This window comes from Scyliorhinus canicula, chromosome 22 (assembly GCF_902713615.1).
Source record: "Scyliorhinus canicula chromosome 22, sScyCan1.1, whole genome shotgun sequence".
NCBI classification, from domain to species: domain Eukaryota; kingdom Metazoa; phylum Chordata; class Chondrichthyes; order Carcharhiniformes; family Scyliorhinidae; genus Scyliorhinus; species Scyliorhinus canicula.
The window spans coordinates 3,267,978-3,293,958 of NC_052167.1; the positions used below are offsets into that span (position 1 = coordinate 3,267,978).

General features: G+C 45.7%; 1 protein-coding gene across 2 annotated transcripts in view; it reads left to right on the forward strand.

The window, feature by feature from the left end:
• The first annotated feature begins 420 nt into the window (after positions 1-420).
• Positions 421-25,981, forward strand: part of dnajb12a (DnaJ heat shock protein family (Hsp40) member B12a) — a 32,585-nt gene continuing 7,024 nt past the window's right edge. Inside the window, exons 1-6 of one of the 2 annotated variants that reach the window (XM_038783033.1) lie at positions 421-639; positions 17,534-17,714; positions 19,609-19,754; positions 22,111-22,296; positions 23,197-23,273; positions 25,407-25,516. In XM_038783033.1, coding sequence (XP_038638961.1) covers positions 507-639; positions 17,534-17,714; positions 19,609-19,754; positions 22,111-22,296; positions 23,197-23,273; positions 25,407-25,516 — 833 coding nt within the window. In that variant the 5' untranslated portion in view covers positions 421-506. Of the gene's footprint in view, positions 640-17,533; positions 17,715-19,608; positions 19,755-22,110; positions 22,297-23,196; positions 23,274-25,403; positions 25,517-25,981 lie in introns of both variants that reach the window. The other variant, XM_038783032.1, reaches the window with a different exon arrangement.

The following is a 25,981-nucleotide window of genomic DNA, read 5'->3' on the forward strand; positions in this document are numbered from 1 at the left end:
CTCGATGGGCTGAATGGCCTCTTTCTGCACCATAAATTCTATGATCATGAAATCCCTGCACTGCAGGAGGCCATTCAGCCCATCAAGCTTGCACCAACCCTCTGAAAGAGCACCCTGCCTAGACCCAGTCCCCGCCCTATCCCACTAACCGATGGACACTAAGGGACAATTTAGAATGGTCAATTGCTGTAAAAATCTACGAATCTATCTTCTTTAGCCATCTGCTTCCGTGCCAGTCAACCGCTCCTTCCTTTAGCAAAATGCCGGCCTCAAGCCTTCGCCTGCGACGGTGCGCATGCGCCTCCTGTAGCAGCATGGCGTCACCAACAGCTTCACAACCGCAGGTGAGCATGCTCGGCCACGTCCGTCACTCTCGGTGACGTAACCGAGCCGAACACCCGAACGGCCTCGGGTCTTTCCGGCCTCCAATGTGACGACACCGAGCGCCAGCGGGCAGCGGCCGTTCAACCACCCCCCCTCCCTCCCGCTTAAAGAGCCGCCCCGACATGGAAGGGAACCGAGACGAGGCGGAACGCTGCACGGAAATCGGCCTGAACGCGCTCAAACATGGAAACCGGGAAGAGGCGCTCAAGTTCTTGAGGAAGGCTCAGAAGTTGTACCCGACGGGGAGAGTGAAAGGTGGGGAGCGGTGGCGCTGCGTGAGAGTCCGGGCTGAACTGCGGCCTGACTACCGGCCGGCCCGGCAGCGGTCTGCGTCGGGGGCCGCTGGGAGTTGTAGTTCGCTGGCTCCTGCAGCGCCCTTGTAAGGCGAGGCGGCGGAACTACAACCCCCGTGGTGCATCTCGGTACGCCTCACAATAAGTTCCCCCTCCTCCTTCCCAGGCAATCTCTAAAGGGCTTCTGATTAATGTAGGCCAGAGAGGAGGGAGAGTTAGTATACTTTCAGGATGTGGATCCAAAGGAGCCCCAAGTTTGACAGGTGGCCCTGTCATCTCCTATTTCGGTTTGCAATGTACCTGCCACTTACCAAAACATGCACAGGCCCAGACACTGGGGTGGTATCTTGTGCCACTTGTACCCACCTCAGTCCGATTGTTGCCCCTACACTGTTGACTCTACATCCAAGGCTACATCTTATAATTCTTTGGCAGCATGCAATGCAAGCTTCCAGGATCTCAAGATTCACTCCTTAAGTTTCAACATTAGCATGGGGTTGACCACAAACACGGAGTCTGCACGTCCTCCCCGTGTGTGCGTGGGTTTCCTCCGGGTGCTCCGGTTTCCTCCCACAGTCCAAAGATGCGCGGGTTAGGTGGATTGGCCGTGATAAATTGCTCTTAGTGTCCAAAATTGTCCTTAGTGTTGGGCGGGGTTACTGGGTTATTGGGATAGGGGGAGGTGTTGACCTTGGGTAGGGTGCTCTTTCCAGGAGCCGGTGCAGACTCGATGGGCCGAATGGCCTCCTTCTGCACCGTAAATTCTGTAAATAAAAAAAAACACACACATGCAGAGGGGCTTTCCAGACCCCATCAGTGCTGCTGTGATCGCATAATAATAATATAATAATCTTTATTGTCAGAAGTAGGCTTAGATTAACACTGCACTGAAGTTACAGTGAAAAGCCCCGAATCGCCATATTCCGGCACCTGTTCAGGTAGCCTGAGGGAGAATTCCGAATGTCCAAATTCCTAACCACATGTCTTTTGGGATGTGGGAGGAAACCCACGCAGACATGGGGAGAACGTGCAGACTCCTCACAGACAGTGACCCAAGTCAGGAATTGAACCTGGGACCCTGGAGATGTGAAACAACAGTGATAACCACTGTGTTACCGTGCCTCCCACCATAATCTCAAAATAACTGTGGGGTTGTTCATGACATCCCGATGGCATCATGGTAGCACAGTGCTTAGCACTGTTGCTCTACTGCGCTGTGATGCCAGGTTTGATTCCCAGCTTGGGTCATTGTCTGTGCGGAGTCTGCACATTCTCTCTCTGTCTGTGTGGGGTTCCTCCCACAAGTCCCGAAAGACGTGCTGTGAGGTGAATTGGACATTCTGAATTCTCCCTCCGTGTAACCGAACAGCCGCCGCCGGAGCGTGGCGACTGGGGGTTTTCACAGAAACAGCAGTGGTACCAGGGTCCCAGGTTCAATTCCCGGCTGGGTCACTGTCTGTGTGGAGTCTGCACGTCTTCCCCGTGTGTGCGTGGGTTTCCTCCGGGTGCTCCGGTTTCCTCCCACAGTCCAAAGATGTGCGGGTTAGGTGGATTGGCCATGCTAAATTGCCCGTAGTGTAAGGTTAATGGGGGGATTGTTGGGTTACGGGTATACGGGTTACGTGGGTTTAAGTAGGGTGATCATTGCTCGGCACAACATCGAGGGCCGAAGGGTCTGTTCTGTGCTGTACTGTTCTATTCTATTCTAATGTAAGCCTACTTGTGACAATAATAAAGATTATTATTATCACAAAATGGAGTTCTGAAGGCTTCCTTACTTGGGTCGTATCTTGCCCGGAGGGGGTACAATGAAAGTTCACTAGACTTACTAGAATGGGAGGTGGTTTCGTGGAGACTCATAACATTTTTAAGGGGCTTTAAGGTGGTGGCAGGATGTTTCTTCTAGCTGAGAGTCCGAGAATTAGGGTCAACGTCTCAGAATGAGGGCTGGACAGTTCGGAGTGAGGTGAGAACGGATACATTCACTCAAAAGTAAAAGTTTGTGAAGACCTGGAATTCTCTACCTCAGGGGTCTTTGAATGTATGTAGTGGTAGATTTTTGAACATTAAGGGAATCAGAAATACAGGGACAGTGCGAGGACATGGATTTTAAAAAATTCATTCGTGTGTCACCGGCACGGGCAGCGTTTATTTCGCATCCCTAATTGCCCTTGAGAAGGTGGTGGTGAGCAGCTGCCTTGAAATACTGCAGTCCATGTGGTGTAGGTACACCCACAGCGCTGTTTGGGAGAGAGTTCCAGGATTTAGACCCAGTGATAATGAAGACATGGCAATTATAGTTCCAAGTTAGGATGGTGTGTAGCTTTGGGGGAATTTGCAGGTGATGGCGTTCCCATGGGTCTGCAGCTCTCGTCCTTCTACTTGGTGGAGGGCACGGGTTTGGAAGGTGCTGTTGAAGGAGCCTTGGTAAGTTGCTAGAGTGCATTTTGTCGATGGTACAATGAGTCAGAGGGAGTGAATGTAGAAGGTGACTGGATAGGGTGCTGATCAGACGGGCTGCTTTGTCTTGGATGGTGTTAAAGTCCTTCAATGTTTTTGGGAGCTGCACTCATGCAGGCAGGTGGAGCGTGTTCCATCACATTCCACACTTGTACCCTGTGGACCGGCTTTGGGCAGTCAGGATGTGAGATCTCACTGAAAGATTCTTAGCCTCTGACCTGCTCTTGTAGCCAAAGTATTTATAGGGCTGGTCCATTTAAATGTCTGGTCCCCGGATGTTTTTTTAAAAATATATTTTTATTCTCCTCCTTTTTCACAATTTCTCTCCCGAATTTACACCCAACAACAATCAATAACCAACAACAAAAATCTCAAACCCCATAACAGTAACAACGATCCCATCCTCCCACCATGCTCCGACATCAGCCCGCATGTTAGCATAAACAAATGACAAAGGAAAAAGAAAGGAATCAAGGATTACCCATAGCCATCTTCAACATACACAGCCCCCCTGCACCCCACCCACCCTCCCAACTAATGTTCGATGTTATCCAGTTCTTGAAAGTGCATAATAAATAGTGCTCATGACTTGTAGAACCCCTCCGAGCTTCACCTCAGTTCGAACTTAACCTTCTCAAGGGTCAAGTATTCCAACAGGTCCCCCCACCACGCCAGGGCACAGGGTGGAGTGGCCGCTCTCCTCCCAGCGGGATCCGCCTTTGGACGATCAAGGTGGCGAAGGCTATGATATCTGCCTCCGCACCCGTTTCCAACCCCGGCTGGTCCGACACCCCGAATATGGCTTCCCGGGGACCCGGGTCCAGCTTCACATGCACCACCTTGGAAATTACCCTAAACACCTCCTTCCAGTACTCCCCAAGCTTTGGACAGGACAGGTCTGCAACGTTCACACATCTTCTACCCCCTTCAAAGAATCGGTTCCTCCTTGCCCTCGTGAGGTGTGCCCTGTACACCACCTTCAGCTGTATCAGCCCCAACCTCGCACACGAGGTGGAGGCATTCACTCTCCGGAGCACCTCACACCAGACCCCCTCCTCTATAACCTCTCCCAATTCTTCCTCTCACTTCGCTTTGATCCCCTCCAGTGGTGCCTTATCCTTTTCCAACATAGCTCCGTACACGGCTGACACTGTCCTCTTCTCCAGTCCACTTGCCGCCAGCACCTCCTCCAACAACGTGGAGGCCGGTTCCTCCGGGAAGCTCTGTATCTCCTGCCTGGCAAAGTCCCGAACCTGCATATACCTAAACACTTCTCCCTGCTCCAGCCCATACTTCGCTTCCAGCTCCCTCAATCCTGCAAATCGACCCCGAGGAAACAAATCTTTTAGAGTCTTAATCCCCTTCTCTTCCCATTTCCGAAAGCTTCCGTCCCACCTCCCTGGCTCAAATCTGTGGTTCTCCCAGATCAGCATTTCCCTCGACCCTGCCCCCAATCTGAAGTGTTGGCGAAACTGCCTCCAGATTTTCAATGAAGCTATTACTATCGGACTCCGAGTATTTCCCCGGAGCTATCGGGAGCGGGGCCGTTGCTAGTGCCTTCAGCCCTGACCCCCTGCACGAACTTTCCACCATTCTGACCCACTGGGAATCAACCCCTCTGACCCAGCTCCGCACCTTCTCCACATTCGCCGCCCAGTAGCAGTACATCAGGTTCGGGAGACCCAAACCCCCTGCCTGCCTTCCCCTCTGTAGCAGCACCTTCCTCACTCTGGCCACCTTCCCTCCCCATATAAACGAGGTAATCCTTCCCTCAAGCTCCCTGAAAAAAGACTTTGGCAGGAAAATCGGTAGGCATTGAAAAATAAACAGATTCATTTTAACCGCCTGCACCCGACCCGCCAGTGACAGAGGGAGACCATCCCACCTCGCCAGTTCGGCTTTCACTCTCCCCACTATGGTTCCAGGATGCTGATAGTGGGGATTCAGCGATGGTAATTACATTGAACATCAATGGGAGGTGGTTAAATTCTCATTGGGGATGGTTATTGCCTGACATTTGTGCGGTGCGAATGTTACTTCGCATTTATCAGCCCAAGTCTGAATATCGCCCTGGTCTTGCTGCATGCAAGCATAGGCTGTTTTAATATCTGTGGAGTTGTGAATGGTACTGAACACTGCAATCATCAGCAAACGTCTCCATTTCTGGCCTTATAATGGAACAAAAGTCATTGAAGATGGTTGGGCCTAGGACACTAGGAATAGAAGTTCAGCACAATCTTATTGAATGGCAGAGCAGGCTTGTCGGACTGAGTGGGCTACTCCTGCCTCTATTTCTTGTGCTGCTATGTTGTACAATGAAAGAGAAATGTAGAGTGCAGCAACACACTGCTTGCCTCAGCAGTTATTCTTGTAACTGCTTCTCAATTATTGGACTTGTTGCGTCATTGCCCAATATAATGCCAGTTCACGCTGTTATCATCATGCAATTGGACAACAAATGATGATAACCAAAAAAACTAGCAGCTATTACAATTATGTGAGTTCAGGTGTGTGCATCATTTTAACTATTGCTTGTGAACTGCAAAGAAAACAATTCCCCCCAGGAAATCGAGGGATAAATGTTTGCCAATGTTGTAAAATTTTGGAATTATTAGGGGCATCACAGTGGTGCAGTTACCACGGATGCCTCACAGCGCCAGGGACCCGCGTTCGATTCCGACCTCGGGTGACTGACTGTGTGGAGTTTGCACATTCTTCTGTGTCTGGTTGGGTTTCCACCGGATGTTCTGGTTTCCTCCCACAGTCCAAAGATGTGCTGGTTAGGTGGATTGGTAATGCTAAATTGCCCCTTGGTGGGATTACTGGGATAGGTTTGGGGTTTGGATTGGGCCTAGGTTATGTGCTCTTTCAGCGGGTCGGTGTAGACCAGATGGGCCGAAAAGCCTCCTACGGCACTTTAGTGATTCTAATCATAGAATTCTTACAGTGCAGAAGGAAGCCATTTGGCCCATCGAGTCTGCACTGACCTCTGAAAGAACACCACACCCAGGACCCTGCCCTATCCCCTGCAAATGCGTAACCAAACCTAACCCTCACGTCCCTGGAAACTAAGGGACGATTTAGCATGGCCAATCCACCTAACCTGCAGATCTTTGGGCTGTGGGAGAAAACCGGAGCACCCAGAGGAACCCACCCAGACACCAAGAAAAAAGTATGAATAAAGTAGACGTGGAGTGGATGCTTCCACACGTGGAGTGTGGTATTCTGGAACAAGAGGTCATAGTCTCAGGATAAGGGGTGACAAATTTAAAATAGAGAGGAGGAGAAACTACCTCCCCCAAAGGGTTGGGAATCTGTGGAATTCGCTTCCCCAGAGTGTGGTGCATGCTGGGACAGTGAGTAAATTTAAGGAGTTAGTCAGATTTTTAATTAATAGGTTACAAAAAAGGTAAAGTCGCCATAGTCCCAGATGACCATCGGCGGCTTTCCCCTTTTTGAGGGGGAGAGCTGACTGGTGATTTAACCTGAAGGTCACCACACATCAGGTGAGGGCAAGATGGAAAAGGAGGAGCCTTCATGGATAACCTCAGCTGAGACGGGAATTGAACCCGCGCTGCTGGTCTCTCTCTGCATTACAGACCTGCTGTCCAGCCAACAGAGCTAAACAAGCCCCCATTTTCTAATTAAAAATGGGTTGATGGGTTACGGAGAACGGGCAGGACGGTGGAGATAAGGCCATGATGAGATCGGCCATGACCGTATTTAATGGTGGAACAGGGTCAGAGGCTAAATTGCCTGCTCCTAGTTCTTGTGTTCAAAGAACAAACTATTCTGCCTAATTCCACGTTCCAGCTATTAGTCTGTCGCCCTGTAGGTAATAAATAGCACCTCGAGCTCAAATTTGGTGTTCTTGATCAATAAGGGGATTTCTTGATTTAATAAGGTGACCAGGGGTAATGGGGATGAGGAACATATCAGCCATGATTGAATGGCGGAGCAGACTCGATGGGCCCGATGGCCCAATTCTGCTCCTATGTCTTAGGATCTAACATGGAAACTCCACACAGACTGTCACCCAAGGCCAGGATTGAACCCGGGTCCCCGGCGCTGTGAGGCAGCAGTGCTAACCACTGTGCCAAATGATGATGAAGCATTTGATAAAACCGATTTCCTGCCTGCTGATTGCACAGTTATGTCCCAAGCCTCTGCCTGACACACGCCCTGGAAACAAATCTCCTTAAATGTGGGAGAGTGATAGACCTAAATCATCAGTAGAGACACCATCATGTACACAGCATCCTTTAGTTTCCTCATCTTCCTCATGTTACCAGCATTGGGAAGCAGCTAGGCTAAACACCATCCATATATTGTCATCCTTCACAGTCCAAAACAAACCTTTGAAACATGAAAATCCTAAAGGTAAATTGGAACATCTTGTAGCTGTCTACTATTTTTAAAAATGGGGTGAGGAAGAGCAAACTTTAACATGTGGCCACAAGGGATTTCTTTATTCTGAGGATTATAAACTATAATAACAAGTTGCCTGGAAAGTTGGGAGCTGTAAAGGCCAGGTGGGAGAGTCGGAAATCAATAACATAGACACCGAGGAGCCACTTGTTGGGAGAATCCAAAATGCAGAGGCATGATAAAATTAGAACTGGACCCTTTTCTCGGAAAGGGAAGTGGAAAACTGAAGCTCTGGCCCCCAAATGACTAAGGATGGTGCGGATCAATCTGACATTTTTGGGACCAGGATTGATAGATTTTTGTTTGCTAAGCGTATGAGGGGATTTAGAATGACGGCGGGTAAATGGAGCTGAGGTACATTGTCTAACAGATTAGCAGAATGAGTTTGAGAGGTTGAATCTATGTATCTGGAGGATGCCATATGATGGGATTTTGAAGTGCCATATTTATCTCATCTTATCTCGTTGCACAAAATCCTGATGAGGGCTTCACCCTTTATAGATAAGTAACACCTGAGATTGTTTTCTTTTCACATGGGGCTTCTCATTATAAATCTGGTTTGACATGTTGACCCGTCATTCAGGAAGTTGGTAACATATTGCCAAAAGTATCATCTGACTGAACAGTGTTGTTAACTGTTGTTCTTTGTTCTGATTGTATGAAAGGCAATGCCAAAATATCAATATTACTCTGAAACTTCTAGCAGCCTCTCCCTGTGTTAGTGTGCCTCAGTTGGTATCGCTCTTGAGTTAGGGTATTGTGGCTTCAAGCTCCAGTCCAGAAAGTAAGTGCCTAAGTTAGGCCTGCGAGTGAGCATGTGTTTGTGACTTACGATAAATTTAAACAGTTAAACCGTTGCGGTGTATCTTCAGACAATGCTGGACAGCGCATCGAGTATAAAAACTGGCAAGTCAAGCTACAGTTGTATAGAACCTTGGTACGGGTGCACTTGGAATATTGCACACCATTCTGGTCACCACACTACCAGAAGGATGTGGAGGCTTTGGAGAGAATGCAGAGAAGGTTTACCAGCATGTTGCCTGGTCTGGACGACATTACCTATGCGGAGAGGCTGATTAGACTATGATGGACATGGATAGAGTGGACGGGCAAGCACTGTTTCCCAGGGTGGAGGGGTCAGTCACCAGGGTGCATAGGTTTAAGGTCTGTGGGGCAAGATTTAGAGGAGATGTGCAAGGCAGTTTTTTTACCCAGAGGGTAGTGAGTGCCTGGAATGCGTTGCCAGGGGAGGTTGTGGAAGCAGATACATTAACGGCGTTCAAAAGGCATCTTGACAAACACATGGATAGGATGGGTATAGAGGGATACGGCACAAGGAAGTGCTGAGGGTTTTGGCAAAGGTTGGTGTCATGACCGGTACAGGCTTGGAGGGTCGAAGGACCTGTTCCAGTGCTGTATTGTTCTTTGTTCTGTAAGTTACCAAGACCATACTTTCCAATCACATTTTGTCTGATAATCATCAACTTTTATGTTTGGTATCAGTTTAAGCTTAATTTGTGTTTCTTTACTGTGCTAAGAAAGAGTTTAAAAACTTCAGTTAGCTCTTGTTAAACAAAGGTGCCTGCATGCTTGTGGGGTTTGGTTTCACTTTAAACTGTGCTTGCATTGTAATTAAAGTTTATCATGTAAAAGCAATGAAGAGGTTAAAAAAAAAATTTAAGCCATTGCTTAGCAACCAGGTCCCACACTGAAAAGCATAAGCATTTGTGGTTCAGTTAGAACCAGGTGTATGAGAAGAAAGCATCTCAAGTACGGTCTTGGGGACTTACAAGAAAGGAAAGACAGTGGAGTAAGGGGTGGAAAGCCAGACCCAGAAGGTAAAGAACATATAGTTGGAGAAACAAAGGGATAAAAAGAGAATAATAATAATCTTTATTAGTGTCTCAAGTAGGCTTACATTAACACTGCAGAAGTTAGTGAGAAAATACCTTAGTCGGCTCACTCCGGCGCCTATTCGAAGACAAGGAGGGAGAATTCAGAATGTCCAATTCACCTAATAAGCATGTCTTTCGGGACTTTGTGGGAGGAAACCGGAGCACCCGGAGGAAACCCACGCAGACACGGGGAGAATGTGCAGACTCTGCAGACAGTGACCCAAGCTGGGAATCGAACCCGGGTCCCTGGTGCTGTGAAGCAACAGTGTTTACCACTGTGCTACATTGCCACCTAAGACCCAAGGGACAATAACCAGAACCTGAACACGGTACTGTTGATTGAAGTTAAAGCAAAAAGGCGGCAGAGAGATGCTCCCAGTTAACGGTGCAGTCTTGGAGAAGCCAGACATCTGAAGTAATCTTAAGACTGGTGATGCCTTTAATACAGATTGTGAAGCAGTGGTTCTGTTGGTGTGGCTGGGTGCCTGAGAGATTGTGTGATATTTGAATGCATATGACAATCTAAGGCAGAGGAATACTGAAAGGAGAGGTTGAAATCGTGGATGTGGATCCTTGGTGAGGGCATCCGAGAAAAAGTGTGGTTTGGGAGAAGATTCCAAGCATATTCTTTGATAGCGGAGTTTGGAGACCCTCATGTGGAAGTCAGAGTTCCAGTGAGACTAGTTGGCTTACAGTGTGACAAGCATCTAGGGGATTTGATGAGAAATCCACAGAGGTTGTTTTGGGTGGCATCTGTCACTTGGTATAAGAGTGTGGTGTGTCTGACCAGATATTGCCTGTTGGTTTACATGGACTATGCACTTAATGAGAACATTACAGTATAATATTTTGTAACTTGGGTTATAAAATATATGTACTCCTTTTATAAATCTGTGTACACCTCATAGAATCCCTACAGTGCAGAAGGAGGCCACTCGGCCCATCGAGTCTGCACTAACCCTTTGAATGACCACACTACATAGGCCCAATCCCCCGTCCTATTCCTGAAACCCCGCCCTAAGGGAGAATTTAATATGGCAATCCTCCTAACCTGTAAAGCTATAGCTGGAGTGGAGGAGTAGTTTATTATAGTTAATGGTTTATTGTTGGATAAATGTTTTACACTTTTTTGTTAAAAGTTAATCGGCAGTCCTGTGACTTTGTTCATCAATAAAAATAAAAGTTGTAATCTATTGAGCCAGACTTCTGCTCTGGTTATCTGATTGTCCAGTAGTAACACCAGCTGTGATTTTAACACCGTATTGAAAAGAGGTGTTTCAAAGGTTTATAGAGTCTACAGAATAATTAAGGGTTTGAAAAAGTTAAATCCTGGGTATTACTTTCAGTTACATTATGAGGGAGAGCAAACGTGACACCACTGTTTAAAAAAGGAGGTAGGCAGAAAGCAGGAAATTATAGGCAAGTGAGTTTAACTTCGGTAGTAGGGAAGATGCTGGAATCTATCATCAAGGAAGAAATAGCGAGGCATCTGGATAGAAATTGTCCCATTGGGCAGACGCAGCATGGGTTCATAAAGGGCAGGTCATGCCTAACTAATTTAGTGGAATTTTTTGAGGACATTACCAGTGCAGTAGATAATGGGGAGCCGATGGATGTGGTATATCTGGATTTCCAGAAAGCCTTTGACAAGGTGCCACACAAAAGGTTGCTGCATAAGATAAAGATGCATGGCATTAAGGGTAAAGTAGTAGCATGGATAGAGGATTGGTTAATTAATAGAAAGCAAAGAGTGGGGATTAATGGGTGTTTCTCTGGTTGGCAATCAGTAGCTAGTGGTGTCCCTCAGGGATCCGTGTTGGGCCCACAATTGTTCACAATTTACATAGATGATTTGGAGTTGGGGACCAAGGGCAATGTGTCCAAGTTTGCAGATGACACTAAGATGAGTGGTAAAGCGAAAAGTGCAGAGGATACTGGAAGTCTGCAGAGGGATTTGGATAGGTTAAGTGAATGGGCTAGGGTCTGGCAGATGGAATACAATGTTGACAAATGTGAGGTTATCCATTTTGGTAGGAATAACAGCAAACGGGATTATTATTTAAACGATAAAATATTAAAGCATGCCGCTGTGCAGAGAGACTTGGGTGTGCTAGTACATGAGTCACAGAAGGTTGGTTTACAGGTGCAACAGGTGATTAAGAAGGCAAATGGAATTTTGTCCTTCATTGCTAGAGGGATGGAGTTTAAGACTAGGTAGGTTATGTTGCAATTGTATAAGGTGTTAGTGAGGCCACACCTGGAGTATTGTGTTCAGTTTTGGTCTCCTTACTTGAGAAAGGACGTACTGGCGTGCAGAGGAGATTCACTAGGTTAATCCCAGAGCTGAAGGGGTTGGATTATGAGGAGAGGTTGAGTAGACTGGGATGTACTCATTGGAATTTAGAAGGATGAGGGGGGATCTTATAGAAACATTTAAAATTATGAAGGGAATAGATAGGATAGATGCGGGCAGGTTGTTTCCACTGGCGGGTGAAAGCAGAACTAGGGGACATAGCCTCAAAATAAGGGGAAGTAGATTTAGGACTGAGTTTAGGAGGAACTTCTTCACCCAAAGGGTTGTGAATCTATGGAATTCCTTGCCCAGTGAAGCAGTTGAGGCTCCTTCATTACATGTTTTTAAGGTAAAGATAGATATTTTTTTCAAGAATAAAGGGATTAAGGGTTATGGTGTTCGGGCCGGAAAGTGGAGCTGAGTCCACAAAAGATCAGCCATGATCTCATTGAATGGCGGAGCAGGCTCGAGGGGCCAGATGGCCTACTCCTGCTCCTAGTTCTTATGTTCTTATGTCCAAACTAGCGAAAGGTAAATTTTACACCGATATTAGGAACCTTTCACACACAACCTGATCAACTCTTGAACCTGATTGTCGGAATAGTCGGGATAACAACATAGGAACAGAAGGAGGCCATTCAGCCCGTTCAACCTGTTCCACTATTCAGTTTGATCTAGTCCAAAACTCCATTTTCCTGTCTTTGATACATATCCATTGGTACTCTTACCCAGCAAGAAAATATTGATCTGTCCTTAATTGACTCCTAACATCGATAGGCTTTTGAGGATGAGAGTTCCAGATTTTGTCCCTCCCTTGTGTGGGAAATGTGATTTCCAATTTCACTCCTGAACAGTCTGTCTCTAATTTTGAGATCGCTTCCCTCTTGTTTTAGATTTCCCCGCCAGACAAAATAGTTTGCTCTGTATATACCCTATCGAATCCCAGTGGGTGGCATGGTAGCACAGTGGTTAGCACTGTTGCTTCACAGCTCCGGGGTCCCAGGTTCGATTCCCGGCTTGAGTCACTGTCTGTGCGGAGTCTGCATGTTCTCCCCGTGTCTGCGTGGGTTTCCTCCGGGCGCTCTGGTTTCCTCCCATAAGCCCTGAAAGACGTGCTTGTTCGGTGAATTGGACATTCTGAATTCTCCCTCTGTGTACCCGAACAGGCGCCGGAATGTGGCGACTAGGGACTTTTCACAGTAACTTCATTGCAATGTTAATGTAAGCCTACTTGTGACAATATTAAAGATTATTATTATTACTTATAAAATAGCTTGATTAGGTAACCCCTTGAAACTTGTGGGAATACAAGCACAATTTGTACCTGCTTTAATTTAACTTTTTAAACCCGACAGTAGTAGAAGAAAAAACTTTGGAATTACTTCTGAAAGTAAGAAATAAAGATGTGCATTTATACAGAACCTTTTATGACCTAAGTTCATCCCAAAGTGCTTTACAGCCAATGCAGTGTAATGTCGGAAACACAACAGCCATTTTGCACACAGCAAGTTCCCACACACGGTAGTGTGATGATGACCAAATTATCTGATTTTTGTGATGTTGGTTGAGGGATAAATATTGACCAGCGCACAGAGAATCCTCCCCTGAACTTCTTCAAATAGTGACAGGGAATCATTTGCGTCCATTCAGAAAGGGCAGACGGGACCTCAGTTCGACATCTCGTCCAAAGACTGGTACCTCTGACATTACAGCACTCTCTCAGGGCTGAACCGGAGTGCCAGCCTAGTTTGCTTGCGCTGAACTCTGTTGTGTGGGGAGATGAATCCACAACCTTCTGGGTCAGAGGTGAGAGTGCTGCCATGGCTGATGTCTTCCCAGGTGGACCCTGTACAAATACAAGCGTCCTTTTATTTTTCTTAAGTTTTGGGCTGCTTCGCTTTCTAGAAATTAATTAATCTTTTGCCCGGCTCAGATTGCTGATCCGTATGTCTAGACTAATAACAGGTTTAGAAATTACACAACGGTGCTTTAGTTGTTTTTCTCTGAAATAATTACCTTCACTGAAGCTTTTTGCAAGAAGGCTGTGAATCCTACAAACTCAGCACTGGGACTTGCAGGAAGCTAAATGTCTTTTCAATGAACAGGAAGTAGGCAATAACATTTACCATTTTTCAATATTCATTTGTTTAAAAACTGCTTTTACAATAGTTGACAGGTGTTGCTTTATTTTCTGTTTTAACTTCAATCTGCATCTATAAATCAGTGGACTCCTGAGCATCAATCCTACACTCCTGTGTTGACTGCGTTCTGCCCGAAGGCAAGTCTCACCTCAAGCCTAGCAGGTCAGACAAAGGTTTGGGGAGAACAGCCGAGTCTGTTTGCCACTGCCTTTCTCCTGTTTTTCTATTTTCTGAGTACCTTCTCTTGCATGGGCTTCAGCCAAGTCAAAAGAACCCCACTTGCACTTCACGGTGGATGAGGTGGGAGGTGCTCTCTGCATCCGTCAACATAATTGACATCAACCCAGTATTAGGATTCCCATGAACTCGCTCTGCGCCTAGCTGGAGTGGCTGGAGTCAGGCTCAAACCCAACTCTCCTGATTCGCAGACTGTTATACTTCCCCTGAGCCAGTGATCATTCCATCCAGGCAGCAGTGTCCTGCTGGATGTCAGTCCAGTATTTAGAGACCATATTCTAGTCTCTGTTTTCCAGGCTGTCAGGAATGGGCCTCGAACCCTACGCCTTGAGGTTTAGAGGCAGGAATGCAACCAATAAACCAGAAGCTTCCTGCATATAAGCTGAGTGACCACAAACTGTCCCATTGTAAAGTTTTCATAAAAGCAACCTGCGATCGTCACAGCAATAATTTATCATTCAATTACTTTCCAAATCAACAACGTCCACCACCGAGTAGCACAAGAGCAGCAGATACATGTGAACACTACCATCCGTAAGTCACTCACCACCCTGACTTGAAAATAATATATATCGCCGTTCTTAACTCGCTGGGTCAAAATCCAGGAACTCCCTCCCTAACAGCACTGTGGGTGTACCTACACCACATGGACTGCAGCGGCTCAAGAAGTCAGCTCACCACCACCTTCTCATGGGATGGACAATTTTTTATTTTTATTTTTTAATTTTAGAGTACCCAATTAATTTTTTCCAATTAGGGGGTAATTTAGCGTGGCCAATCCACCTACCCTGCACATCTTTGAGTTGTGGGGGTGAAACCCACGCAAACACGGGGAGAATGTGCAAACTCCACACGGACAGTGACCCAGAGCCGGGATCGAACCTGGGATCTCGGTGCCGTGAGGCAGCAGTGCTACCCACTGCGCCACTGTGCTGCTCTGGTGGACAATAAATTGTCCTGGCCGGCGATGCCCACACCCATGAAAGAGAGATAAAAGCACCCAATTAAACTTATTATGGCTGGCGTTTTGCAACCTTGAAAACATCTAGCTGTATTAGCTGTGGTATATAAGCCACTGTCACACGGTGATTCAATAATTGATTTCTAATAGTCAGGAGTCTAATTTTGCAGTAATGCATGGTGCTCGAAACCTCAACAGGGTTACCGTGAAAGCCACAAAATGCTTTGTCATTGGAAAACATTTTCAGCTTCCCTGTTCTCTAGCTCTAACTCTGACTAGAGCAACGAGAAAGATTGAGAACAGAATACGTAAAGCATTGAGCATCATTTTAATTAAAGTGCTGTTCTTAATTTCTTTTGGAATCACTTTTACAGTCTTCGCAGTGACTCAAATTTCTGATCGATAGTTGCTTTCTATCACGAAGGAGCTGTGAGCCTTCTGCATGAGAATACCCTTTGAGACCCTTTGGGGTTCACTGAGTAGATGTGCTGTATCTCCTGTAAAATGGTAAAGATCTTAAATTAATCACTATATCCATCCTTGTTACAGCACATGGGGGAGGTAGTGGTATTGTCACTGGACTAGTATTCAGAGACCCAGGGTAATGCTCTGGGGACCTGGGTTCAAATCCCACCACGGCAGAGGGTGAAATTTGAATTCAATAAAAATCTGGAATTCAAAATCTAATGACGACCAAGAAACCATTGTCGATTGTCATAAAAACCCATCTGGTTCACTGATGTCCTTTAGGGAAGGAAGTCTGCCATCCTTACCCGGTCTGGCCTACATGTGACTCCAGACCCACAGCAAAGTCGTTGACTCTTAAATGCCCTCGGGGATGGGCAATAAATGCTGACCCTGCCAGCGACGCCCACATCCCATGAACAAACAAAATAAATATAGACATTTTGTACCAAAACAATCCAATACAAATTTTGTCACAAGGGTTGGATCAGTGTTAGAATAGAATAAAATTCCGACAGTGCAGAAGGAGGCCATTCGGGTCTGCATCAACCCTTTGAAACAGCACCCTACCCTGGCCCACACCTCCACCCCATTCCCATAATCTAACCTGTACATCCCTAGACTCAAAGGGGCAATTTAGCACGGCCAATCCACCTAACCTGCACCTCTTTGGATTGTGGGAGGAAACTAGAGCACCCGCAGGAAACCCACGCAGACACGGGGAGAATGTGCAGACTCCGCACAGATAGTGACCCGAGGCTGGAATTGTTCTTCTCCTATATGACTGTGGATAGATTGGTGTATACATTGCCCTTTAAAATGGGATTCATTGTGAAACTTTCTTCCTGCCAACATTTTGAATTAGAGACAGAAGCCCAGACACAGAAGGTCCATAGAGAGTAAATTATTGCAAGTCCCTATTTCGATCAAGTCTTGTTAAATAATAAATTGTACAAGAATTATAAAATACACAGGCATTTATTTGTAAGTTACAGAACCTACAACATAGAATAAAGCCATCTGTCCTTTATGCCAGTAATTTGGTGTCCAATTGCTGCTATTTGATCTAATTTTCTTGCTTTTTTTATAGAACATAGAACAGTACAGCACAGAACAGGCCCTTCGGCCCTCAATGTTGTGCCGAGCCATGATCACCCTACTCAAACCTACGTATCCACCCTATACCCGTAACCCAACAACCCCCCCCCTTAACCTTACTTTTATTAGGACACTACGGGCAATTTAGCATGGCCAATCCACCTAACCCGCACATCTTTGGACTGTGGGAGGAAACCGGAGCACCCGGAGGAAACCCACGCACACAGGGGGAGGACGTGCAGACTCCACACAGACAGTGACCCAGCCGGGAATCGAACCTGGGACCCTGGAGCTGTGAAGCATTTATGCTAACCACCATGCTACCCTGCTGCCCCATATAAGAAGAAGAAGAAGAATGTATCCGTTTATATTTTTCCTACTCAAATAATTGTCCATTCTCAAAATTTTAATTACACAGCAGGTGAGGCAGCATTAGTGAAGAGAAAAGCAGGATTAATGTTTCAGGTTGCTGAGCTTTTGCCAGTACGTGTTGTTGTTTTTACCTCGACATGGACCTCTGGCTCAGTCTCCAGGGAAAGCTCCCAGGATCGCTCTGCCAACACACAAGAGGTGGTCTGCTCTCACTAAATTACAGGATAATGATCAGAGAGTGTCATGAAATTGATTTTCACGCAGGTCCTCACCAGATCCCAGATGTTGTGTTTATGAATGGGAAGTCGGTGGGCCTGTGTAAGTAGTGTGAGGAAATAGTCGGAGGTCACAGGAGAAAATTCTTTCTCTTATCTATTTTGAGCTAACATGTAAATAAATGATCATTCAGAGTAACTAAAATACCTGTGAGGTAATCTGTCTCTTGGTGGGCGCCGTGCCTTTGGACCGTGTCTTCTGACTTGCGCCATCTTCTTTCCTCTTCCCAGATTTGATAGAAGCCATGACACAGAACGGCCATCCATCTGGTAACTTCACTCCGTCAGAGTCCACAGATTCATCAGAATGTCACCAAAGGAAAAGAAACAAGTTTTCCAGCTCTGGATCGGGGGAGACAACAGGAGAGACGGCAAAAAGCTACACCCTGGACCAGCTTGAGGCTGTGAAGAGGTAGAAGAAGGAAGTGTAACCAGGGAGAAGGAACTGATCACTGGGCCATGTGTTTTTTTTTCATGGGGTTGGGCGGGGAGGTGAGACCCAGGGCGCTTCGTCAAAGGCTATTTCTCTGGAATTTGTATTCCGTACTCCGAGCTATGGTTAGGAGTGTAGCGGCACCTCTCCCTGATAACCTATTGGCTATTTCTCTCAAACGCTCGTCTGTGTGGGAGAGCCCTATGCTTGTACCTAAAGGGTATACCAGTGCAATGTCCCGACCTGACTCTTGTTACTCAATGCTGCCTGTAATCATCAGCAATAGCATTCAGCCCATTTTTGTAATTCGAAACACAATGGTTTGTCTGAATTTTGAGGCATTTCAGAACTTTGCACCCCGATTACCATCACCAACCCAGGAACGGGACTGATGCCAATCATATTTCGCACAGAGTCAGAAGGAAAATTAGAACGTGATCACTCGCAATTGATTTCTAGAAAGTGCAGTCAGTTTCATCATTCAGATGATCGATCTATACGATTCAAGTACTTATATTAAAGCTGTAGTGTGAAATTATGGAATGACACAGGAATTCCTTCATGGGAGGTGGGGGTCGCAGGCTGTGCCAGCATTTATTTGCCCATCCCTAATTGGCCTTGAGGCAATTCAGAGTTAACCACTTTGCTGTGGGTCTGGAACCACATGTAGGCCAGACCATTTAAGGGCGGCAGATTTATTTCCCTAAAGGACGTTAGTGAACCAGATGGTTTTTACGACAATCGACAGTGGTTTCATGATCATCATTAAACTTTTAACTCCAGATTTTTATTGAATTCAAATTTCACCATCTGCAGTGGGAGGATCTGCAGTGGGAGGATTCAAACCCGGGTCCCCAGAGCTTTACCCTGTGTCTCTGGTTTACTAGTCCAATTATAACACAACTAAACCTCCCCTGCCCATTGTGTCTTTGCTGACCTTTTGAACAAACTATCTATTTAATCTCATTGCCCTGCCCTTCTCCTGCAATTGTTTCACCCTTTTAGTCTTTATCCAGTTCCCTTTTGAAAGTTGCTATTGAATCTGTTTCCTCCACCCTTTATGGCAGAACATGCCAGATCATAAAACCTTGCTGCGGAGAAACGGTTTCCTCATGGTGCCTCCTGTTCTTTTGCCAAACACCTTCAACCTGTCTTTTCCCTTTATCGGTACCTTCTGCTAACTGGGAATATTTTCTCTCCATTTACTCTTCCGAAACCCTTCAAGGTTTTGAACACCACCATCTATCCTCCCTTAACCTTCCCTGCTCTGAGAAAAAGAGGCCTGCCTTCCTGAATCTCTCCACATCACAGAAATCCTGCATCCCTGGATACCACTCTGGTCAATTTCATCCACCCGCCTCTTCAAGGCCTTGGCAGCCTTCCTGAAGTGTGGTGGCTAAATTTGGATGTGTTTAAACAGAGCTTTCTTTCTTATGCACTCTTGTTTATATAGGTATGGAGCCCTAATGGAGACTGGTATCTGTATGCCCCCAGACAACTCTGCCAGTGAACATAGAACATACAGTGCAGGAGGAGGCCATTCGGCCCATCGAGTCTGCACCGACCCACTAAACCCCTCACTTCTACCCTATCCCCGTAACCCAATAACCCCTCCTAAACTTTTTGGACATTAAGGGCAATTTAGCATGGCCAATCCACCTACCCTGCACGTCTTTGGACTGTGGGAGGAAACCGGAGCACCCGGAGGAAACCCACTCAGCGCCCTCCCTTTACATTTGTGCCATTTTTGTTTACACTGTGTCTCATCTTTCCTCCTACTAAAGTGCATTACTCCCATCAAAATTATTTAGTTCTTCAGATTGATAAAGCACTGGATGCTGAAATGTTGCTGTACTTTCTGTCTGCTGTGCAGAATAAAGAAGTGTAAGGATTACTATGAAATCCTTGGGCTAACTAAAGATGCGTTAGAGGAGGACCTGAAAAAAGCCTACAGAAAACTGGCATTAAAGTTTCACCCTGACAAGAACCAGGCGCCAGGAGCTACAGAGGCATTCAAAGGTTAGTGGCCTGGTGCTTGGGCATCCAGCTAGGTTAGGAGGAGAATGCTTGAAAATCTACTGGACTTTATTGTTGAAAAGAATAATGGCACCTTCTTATCACAGCCATCTCACCATAATGAATTATATTGAAAGGCAGTTGCTGCCAAAATAGAAACAAATGTGGCGATGTTAGTAAAATAAAATTAGTTTTAAGGGATTTAGAAATAAGGTATTGTTTTAAGTGGGTTTTAAGTTAGTGTTTCTGTGCCTGGAAGGGTTAAATCTATATTTAGATTAATGTGTGTGTATGAAGGGGGGTTAATGGAGTATTGTACCAAAATCCAATATTTTCATGTTCAACAAGAATTTTTTTTCGTATTGAAACTAATTAGCAATCCTAGACTGTTCCTCCTTGTGTTATTAAAGTGAGTTAGAACATAGAACATACAGTGCAGAAGGAGGCCATTCGACCCATCGAGTCTGCACCGATCCACTTAAACCCTCACTTCCACCCTATTCCCGTAACCCAATAACCCCTTCTAACCCTTTTGGACACTTAAGGGCAATTTATCATGGCCAATCCACCTAACCTGCACGTCTTTGGACTGTGGGAGGAAACCGGAGCACCCGGAGGAAACCCACGCAGACACGGGGAGAACGTGCAGACTCCGCACAGACAGTGACCCAAGCCGGAATCGAACCTGGGACACTGACGCTGTGAAGTCACAGTGCTAACCACTTGTGCTACCGTGTTGCCCTCCAGTGTGGTCTTTTGAGCCCGGATTCCATTTTGGGATCTTCCTGTCCAATTAGAACACCAACTGGAATCATAACAGCGATAATTTCTGAGATTACACAAACAAATTCATCTCATCAGTGAAAGGTGAAAATCGCTTATTGTCACGAGTAGGCTTCAAATGAAGTTACTGTGAAAAGCCCCTAGTCGCCACATTCCGGCGCCCGTAACAGCCTCCCCGAACAGGTGCCGGAATGTGGCGACTAGGGGCTTTTCACAGTAACTTCATTTGATGCCTACTCTTGACAATAAGCGATTTTCACCTTTCACTGATGAGATGAATTTAGTACTTAATCTTTTTTTTTAAATTTCCAATTAAGGGGCAATTTAGCATGGCCAATCCACCTAACCTGCACATCTTTGGGTTGTGGGGGTGAGACCCACGCAGACACGGGGAGAATGTGCAAATTCCACACCGACTGTGCCCTGGGGCTGGAATCGAACCCGGTCCTCCCGCTGTCAGGCAGCAGTACTAATCACTATGCCACCGATCAGGACATGGGGTGAAGGCTTTATGTTCTTCACCATGTTGTGGGAGTCAGATGTTCACCAGAAAAGACCGGCAAGGCCTATCTCATTATGTCTCTTCCAAAGGACCTCTGACTGCTCAGCATTCCTTTAACTCTGCCCAGTCATTTGTCAAGACTTTGTGTCCTGCTCCTGGAGTGGGGTTTGAAGCAACAACCTTCTATTCAGAGATGAGTGTGCTCGCAAGTGAACAATGCTGGCATTAGTCCACAGTACTGATCTGCAGGGTCATTTAATTCACACCTGTAAGATGAACTTCTCCTTTCTGACAATGAACCTTAAGAAGCAAAGTTTATCGCTGACGTTTAGACATCAGTGCCAGTAGTGAGTAGGGAATTTGATTTGACTGGGCATTGGCCCTTCCAGATACTGTCACTTGTTACAGACTTAGACACACGGTGCCTGAGGAAGAGAGTTCTATAGATACAGAGCCTGAGAATTGGGAGCATCAGACTGAGCGGACAGTAGGTTTTACATTTCTAATTTTCATAAGTATTTTACTTTGGCATGTCTTGCTCATCCCTACAAAAACTCTCATTGTGACTATTAGGAACATCAAAATTGTTAGACATAAGATGGTATGGTTGCTTTATGGGCAGCATTACCCATATTTCATCCCTTAATCAAAGTCGATCTTTTTGACCTCCTAAGAAATAGGGGCAGTAGTAGACCATATGGCCCCATTCCATATGCTCATAGCTGAACTACTGCAACTCCATCTTCCTAACCTGTCCCTTGCTTCCCTTAGTACCCAAGAACCTATCAATCTCAGTCTTGAATACTCACAACTGAGTATCCACTCCTCTGGGACAGAGTTGCTCAAAAAAAGAAATGTAATTTGAAAGCTCAATGTGTCTTAAATTCTGCAAACATATGTTATTTGCCCCATTGTGGCACAATGCGTGCAAATTCCGAGTAAATGATAAATTATTTGAATGGTTGAATGCGAAGGCCCAGCCAGCCTGGAGGGAACAGGCTTTGGCTTGAAGATCCTCTGTCTCTTCCTGCCCTTTATGACTCTTGTTCTGATCTGCTGTCCCCTTTCCTGCAGCTATTGGGAATGCATACGCAGTGCTCAGCAACGCAGAGAAGCGGAAACAGTACGACTTGTACGGCGATGAGAAACAGGCTGCTAACCGGCACAGTCACAGTGCCTCCGACTACCACAGAGGCTTTGAGGCTGACATCTCACCTGAGGATCTCTTCAACATGTTCTTTGGTGGCGGATTCCCCTCTGGTACGTTTTGGTTGCAATTGAGAAAGTATTTCTGACACTATTATGAGTAATACTGGTTTTAACTACTGTTATAATGTCACCAGGTTAGCATCTATCCCAGAGTAATAACATCAATAGAATTATAGGAATGAGAACTGCTGAGCAAGTTTGGTTCACTGATAGCCCTGCTCATTAATAAATTGCTCTTGCCGCTTATTTATCATTCCCAGAGATTGTTCTTTAACCCAAGTGTAAACTGAAGCAGCAGTCTTTTCAGACCATTGTTTCTTCACTGAATTTGCAATTAAACCACTTTGGAGGCAGGAGGTGGCTGTTTGGCCCATCGTCTTGATGCCAGCACTAACTCCACGCTGGAACTCTCGCGACCTGTTATCCTGCTCTTGCCCTGCACCCTTTAATGTTTTGGCCTATCAAGTTCCTTCTCAAATGTTGTGCTTAAACTGTTTTGAGGGCAGGGATTTATTGAAAATCAAGTCACGATCCTGTGAGAGGAAGATGTCATTCAAATAATCGGCCAACCTCCTGTAAAAGAGGGCAGCGTTTCCTCATTCGGTACCCAAATTTATATGTTAAAGATCATTTCAAAATGTGCAAATAAGGCAGCCGCACACTTCTACCACTAGAGCTTGGTACCATCAAATAAGATAGTCACTGACAACTCTGATAGGGAATACAGGAGAAACTTCATTATCCTGAGAGTGGTTGAGAGTGAGTAGAACTTGCTACCATGAGGGCTGAATGGTCTGTTCCTGTGCTGTAAATACTTTATAAATCTAAGCACGGTTACTTTCTAAGTTCATTTTATAAAGATGGTGAAGCAGCCATTCTAATCTCATTGAACATTTCAGGCGGCCAGACACCCTCTTCATATTGTTATTTCTTCTCCTCCTCATCCTCCAGGCAATGTTCATGTATATAGTAATGGACGAATGCGTTACACGTACCACAGACCTGAGCGACGGGATCAGCAGGGTGATGTGAGTATATAGGATCATAGTCTTCTGCAGCACTGAAGAAAGACTCTCGTTGTGCTTGTGCCAACTTGAAGGAGTCCTATTGGTCTGAGCTTTCCCATACCCTTCGTAACTGATTTTTGAACCATCGCCTCTTCCCTTCCAAAAACTAGCAGGGATTCTGATCTCTGCTGTTTCAGGCTGTGAATGATTGTAGCCCTTATCTTGGATTTCCCTCCCCTATCAGAGGGGGATAGCTTCTCTGTATTTCACAGAATCAAAGAATACTTATGGCACAGAAGGAGGTCATGGCTCTCTGAAGATAAATTTGCTGAGTGGCTGTGTCCCCGGCCTTCTGCCTATAACCCTGCACATTCTCCCTCTTCCTATAATAATCCAACTCTCAAATGTTCAATCGACCCCACACTCTCAGACAGTGTATTCCATATCCTAGCCCCTCGCTGCATGAACAGTTTTTCCTCGTGTCTCCATTGCTTCTTTTGTCAATTACCTTAAATATTTAATTCATTTTATCAGATGTGGGTGTCACTGGTTTATTGCCCATCCCTCGTTGCCCTTCAGCAGGTGGTGGTGAGCTGCCATATTGAACCGCTGCAGTCCTGAGGTGTAGGTACACCCACTGTGCTGTTATTCAGGAATGAGTTCCAGGATGTTGTCCCAGCGACGGTGAAGGAATGGCGATTATATTTCCAAGTCAGGGTGATTTTGAAAGCCTCTGTCAAACCTAATCTCTCCACCTTTTGAAAAAAAAACAATCCCAACCTCTAATCTACCTACGTAAGTGAAGTTACTTATCGACCATACTAATTATTTTCATAATTTCAAACGCCTCAATTAGATTAGTCCTTAACCTTCAAAAGAAACTCGAGGGAGTTCAGGCCAAGTTTATACCTTTTAAATCCCAATGCTAGCAGAAACAAAGCTTTGGAATTATTTGAGAAACAGTTGAATACTGCCGCGGGGGATTGTAGGGGGTTTCTAGATGTATTCTATATAGATACAGGCATTTTTTCATTTTGGTAAGCATTGGGCCATTATGTTTGATGGAAATCATCTTTGTTTTAAATCCTTTGATTGCTGAACCAAACGTCTAGACTTGTACAGGGTCTTATCTTAAATTGCATTACTGTTGCTTTTTTTCTGAAATAATGACAATGATTTGAGCTCATTGCGAGACTGTGATGTGATTATGTATGCTGCGCAACTAGGGAATCAGCACTGAGTTATACAGAGAGTTGAACATTCCCCAAGTGCATTTACCGTCAATCTCCATCTGCTTAAAAAGTGGTTTCAGAATTGTTGCCCAGGTATTACTTTATATTCTGTTTTATCCACAGTCTGTGTCTGTGTATATAAATTGGTAGAACCCAGACGCACCATCTCTGCCAGGTCCTGGGACAGCACCTTCCAAACACACAACCTCTGCCAGGCCCTGGGACAGCACAAGCTCTGCCATCTAGAAGGACAAGGGCAGCAGATGCATGGGAACACCTGAAATTTCCCCTCCAAGCCACTCACCATCCTGACTTGGAAATATATTGCCATTTTATTCCTTGTTGCTGGATCAAAATCCTGGAACTCCCTTCCTAACAGCACTGTAGATGCACCTACACCACATGGAATGGAGTAGTTCAAGAAGGTGGCTCATCGGCACATTTCTGAGGGCAATTAGGAATGGGCAATAAATGCTGGCCTAGCCACACCCATGATCGAATTTCAAAAACATTCTCATTGGTGGCATGGTGGGGCGGTGGTTAGCACTGCTGCCTTACATCGCCGTGGACCCGAGGACAAGCCCGGCCCCGGGTCACTGTCCGTGTGGAGTTTGCACGTTCTCCCCGTATCTGCGTGGGTCTCACCCCCGCAAAAGATGTGCAGGGTAGGTGGATTGGCCACGCCAAATTGCCACTTAATTGGGGAAAAAAAAGAATTGGGTACTCTAAATATATATTTTTGTTCTTGTCAACAAATGGATTCAGTAGTTTAAATGCACCAAGAATATACTCTGTATATGGGTGAGACGAACTCGGACACTGTTGCTATGCTTATCTAGTTGCTCGGGTGTGTGTGAGACATTTGTACCATTTAAACATACTTGGTGTGTAATCTGATTGTATTCCTGTTTTTCTTTAGCAGGGTGGCTTGGCACTCTTTGTACAGTTAATGCCTATTCTGATCCTGGTTCTTGTCTCTGTGATTAGTCAAATGATGGTGTCGAGCCCTCCCTACAGTCTGAGCTACAGGCCGTAAGTAAAACCTTGAGTTCATGCCGTGTTTTCATCACTGGATAAAGTCTACTTCATTGTCCAAATTCAAGGAGGACATCTGACCTCTTCTTTACCTTGAATGGCCTCGTAATAGTGAGCGGGTTCATTGTAACGCAAGCTGGAAAGAGAGTTAAAGTAATTTGGTCTGGCAGGTTGCAGAGACCTTTCCAAGGTGATTTGGCCACTGGCATTGGGGATTAACTGGTGGCCGTGTATTTGGGGAAGCTATATTCTTTGATCCGTGTAGGTAGAGTTTTGTACACGCATGGATTCAAGTGGTTACATGGAGTTAGGAACTTTTACGGTCATCCCATACCCTGAAGTTACGTTAGAAAGGTTTGCTTCCCTTCGTCCTGCAGGTGAGTCTATCGAACAAACTGCATTCATATAGCGCAAATAATATAAAACAAAGTCCCAAGACACTTTGTAGGTAAGAAAGGGAAG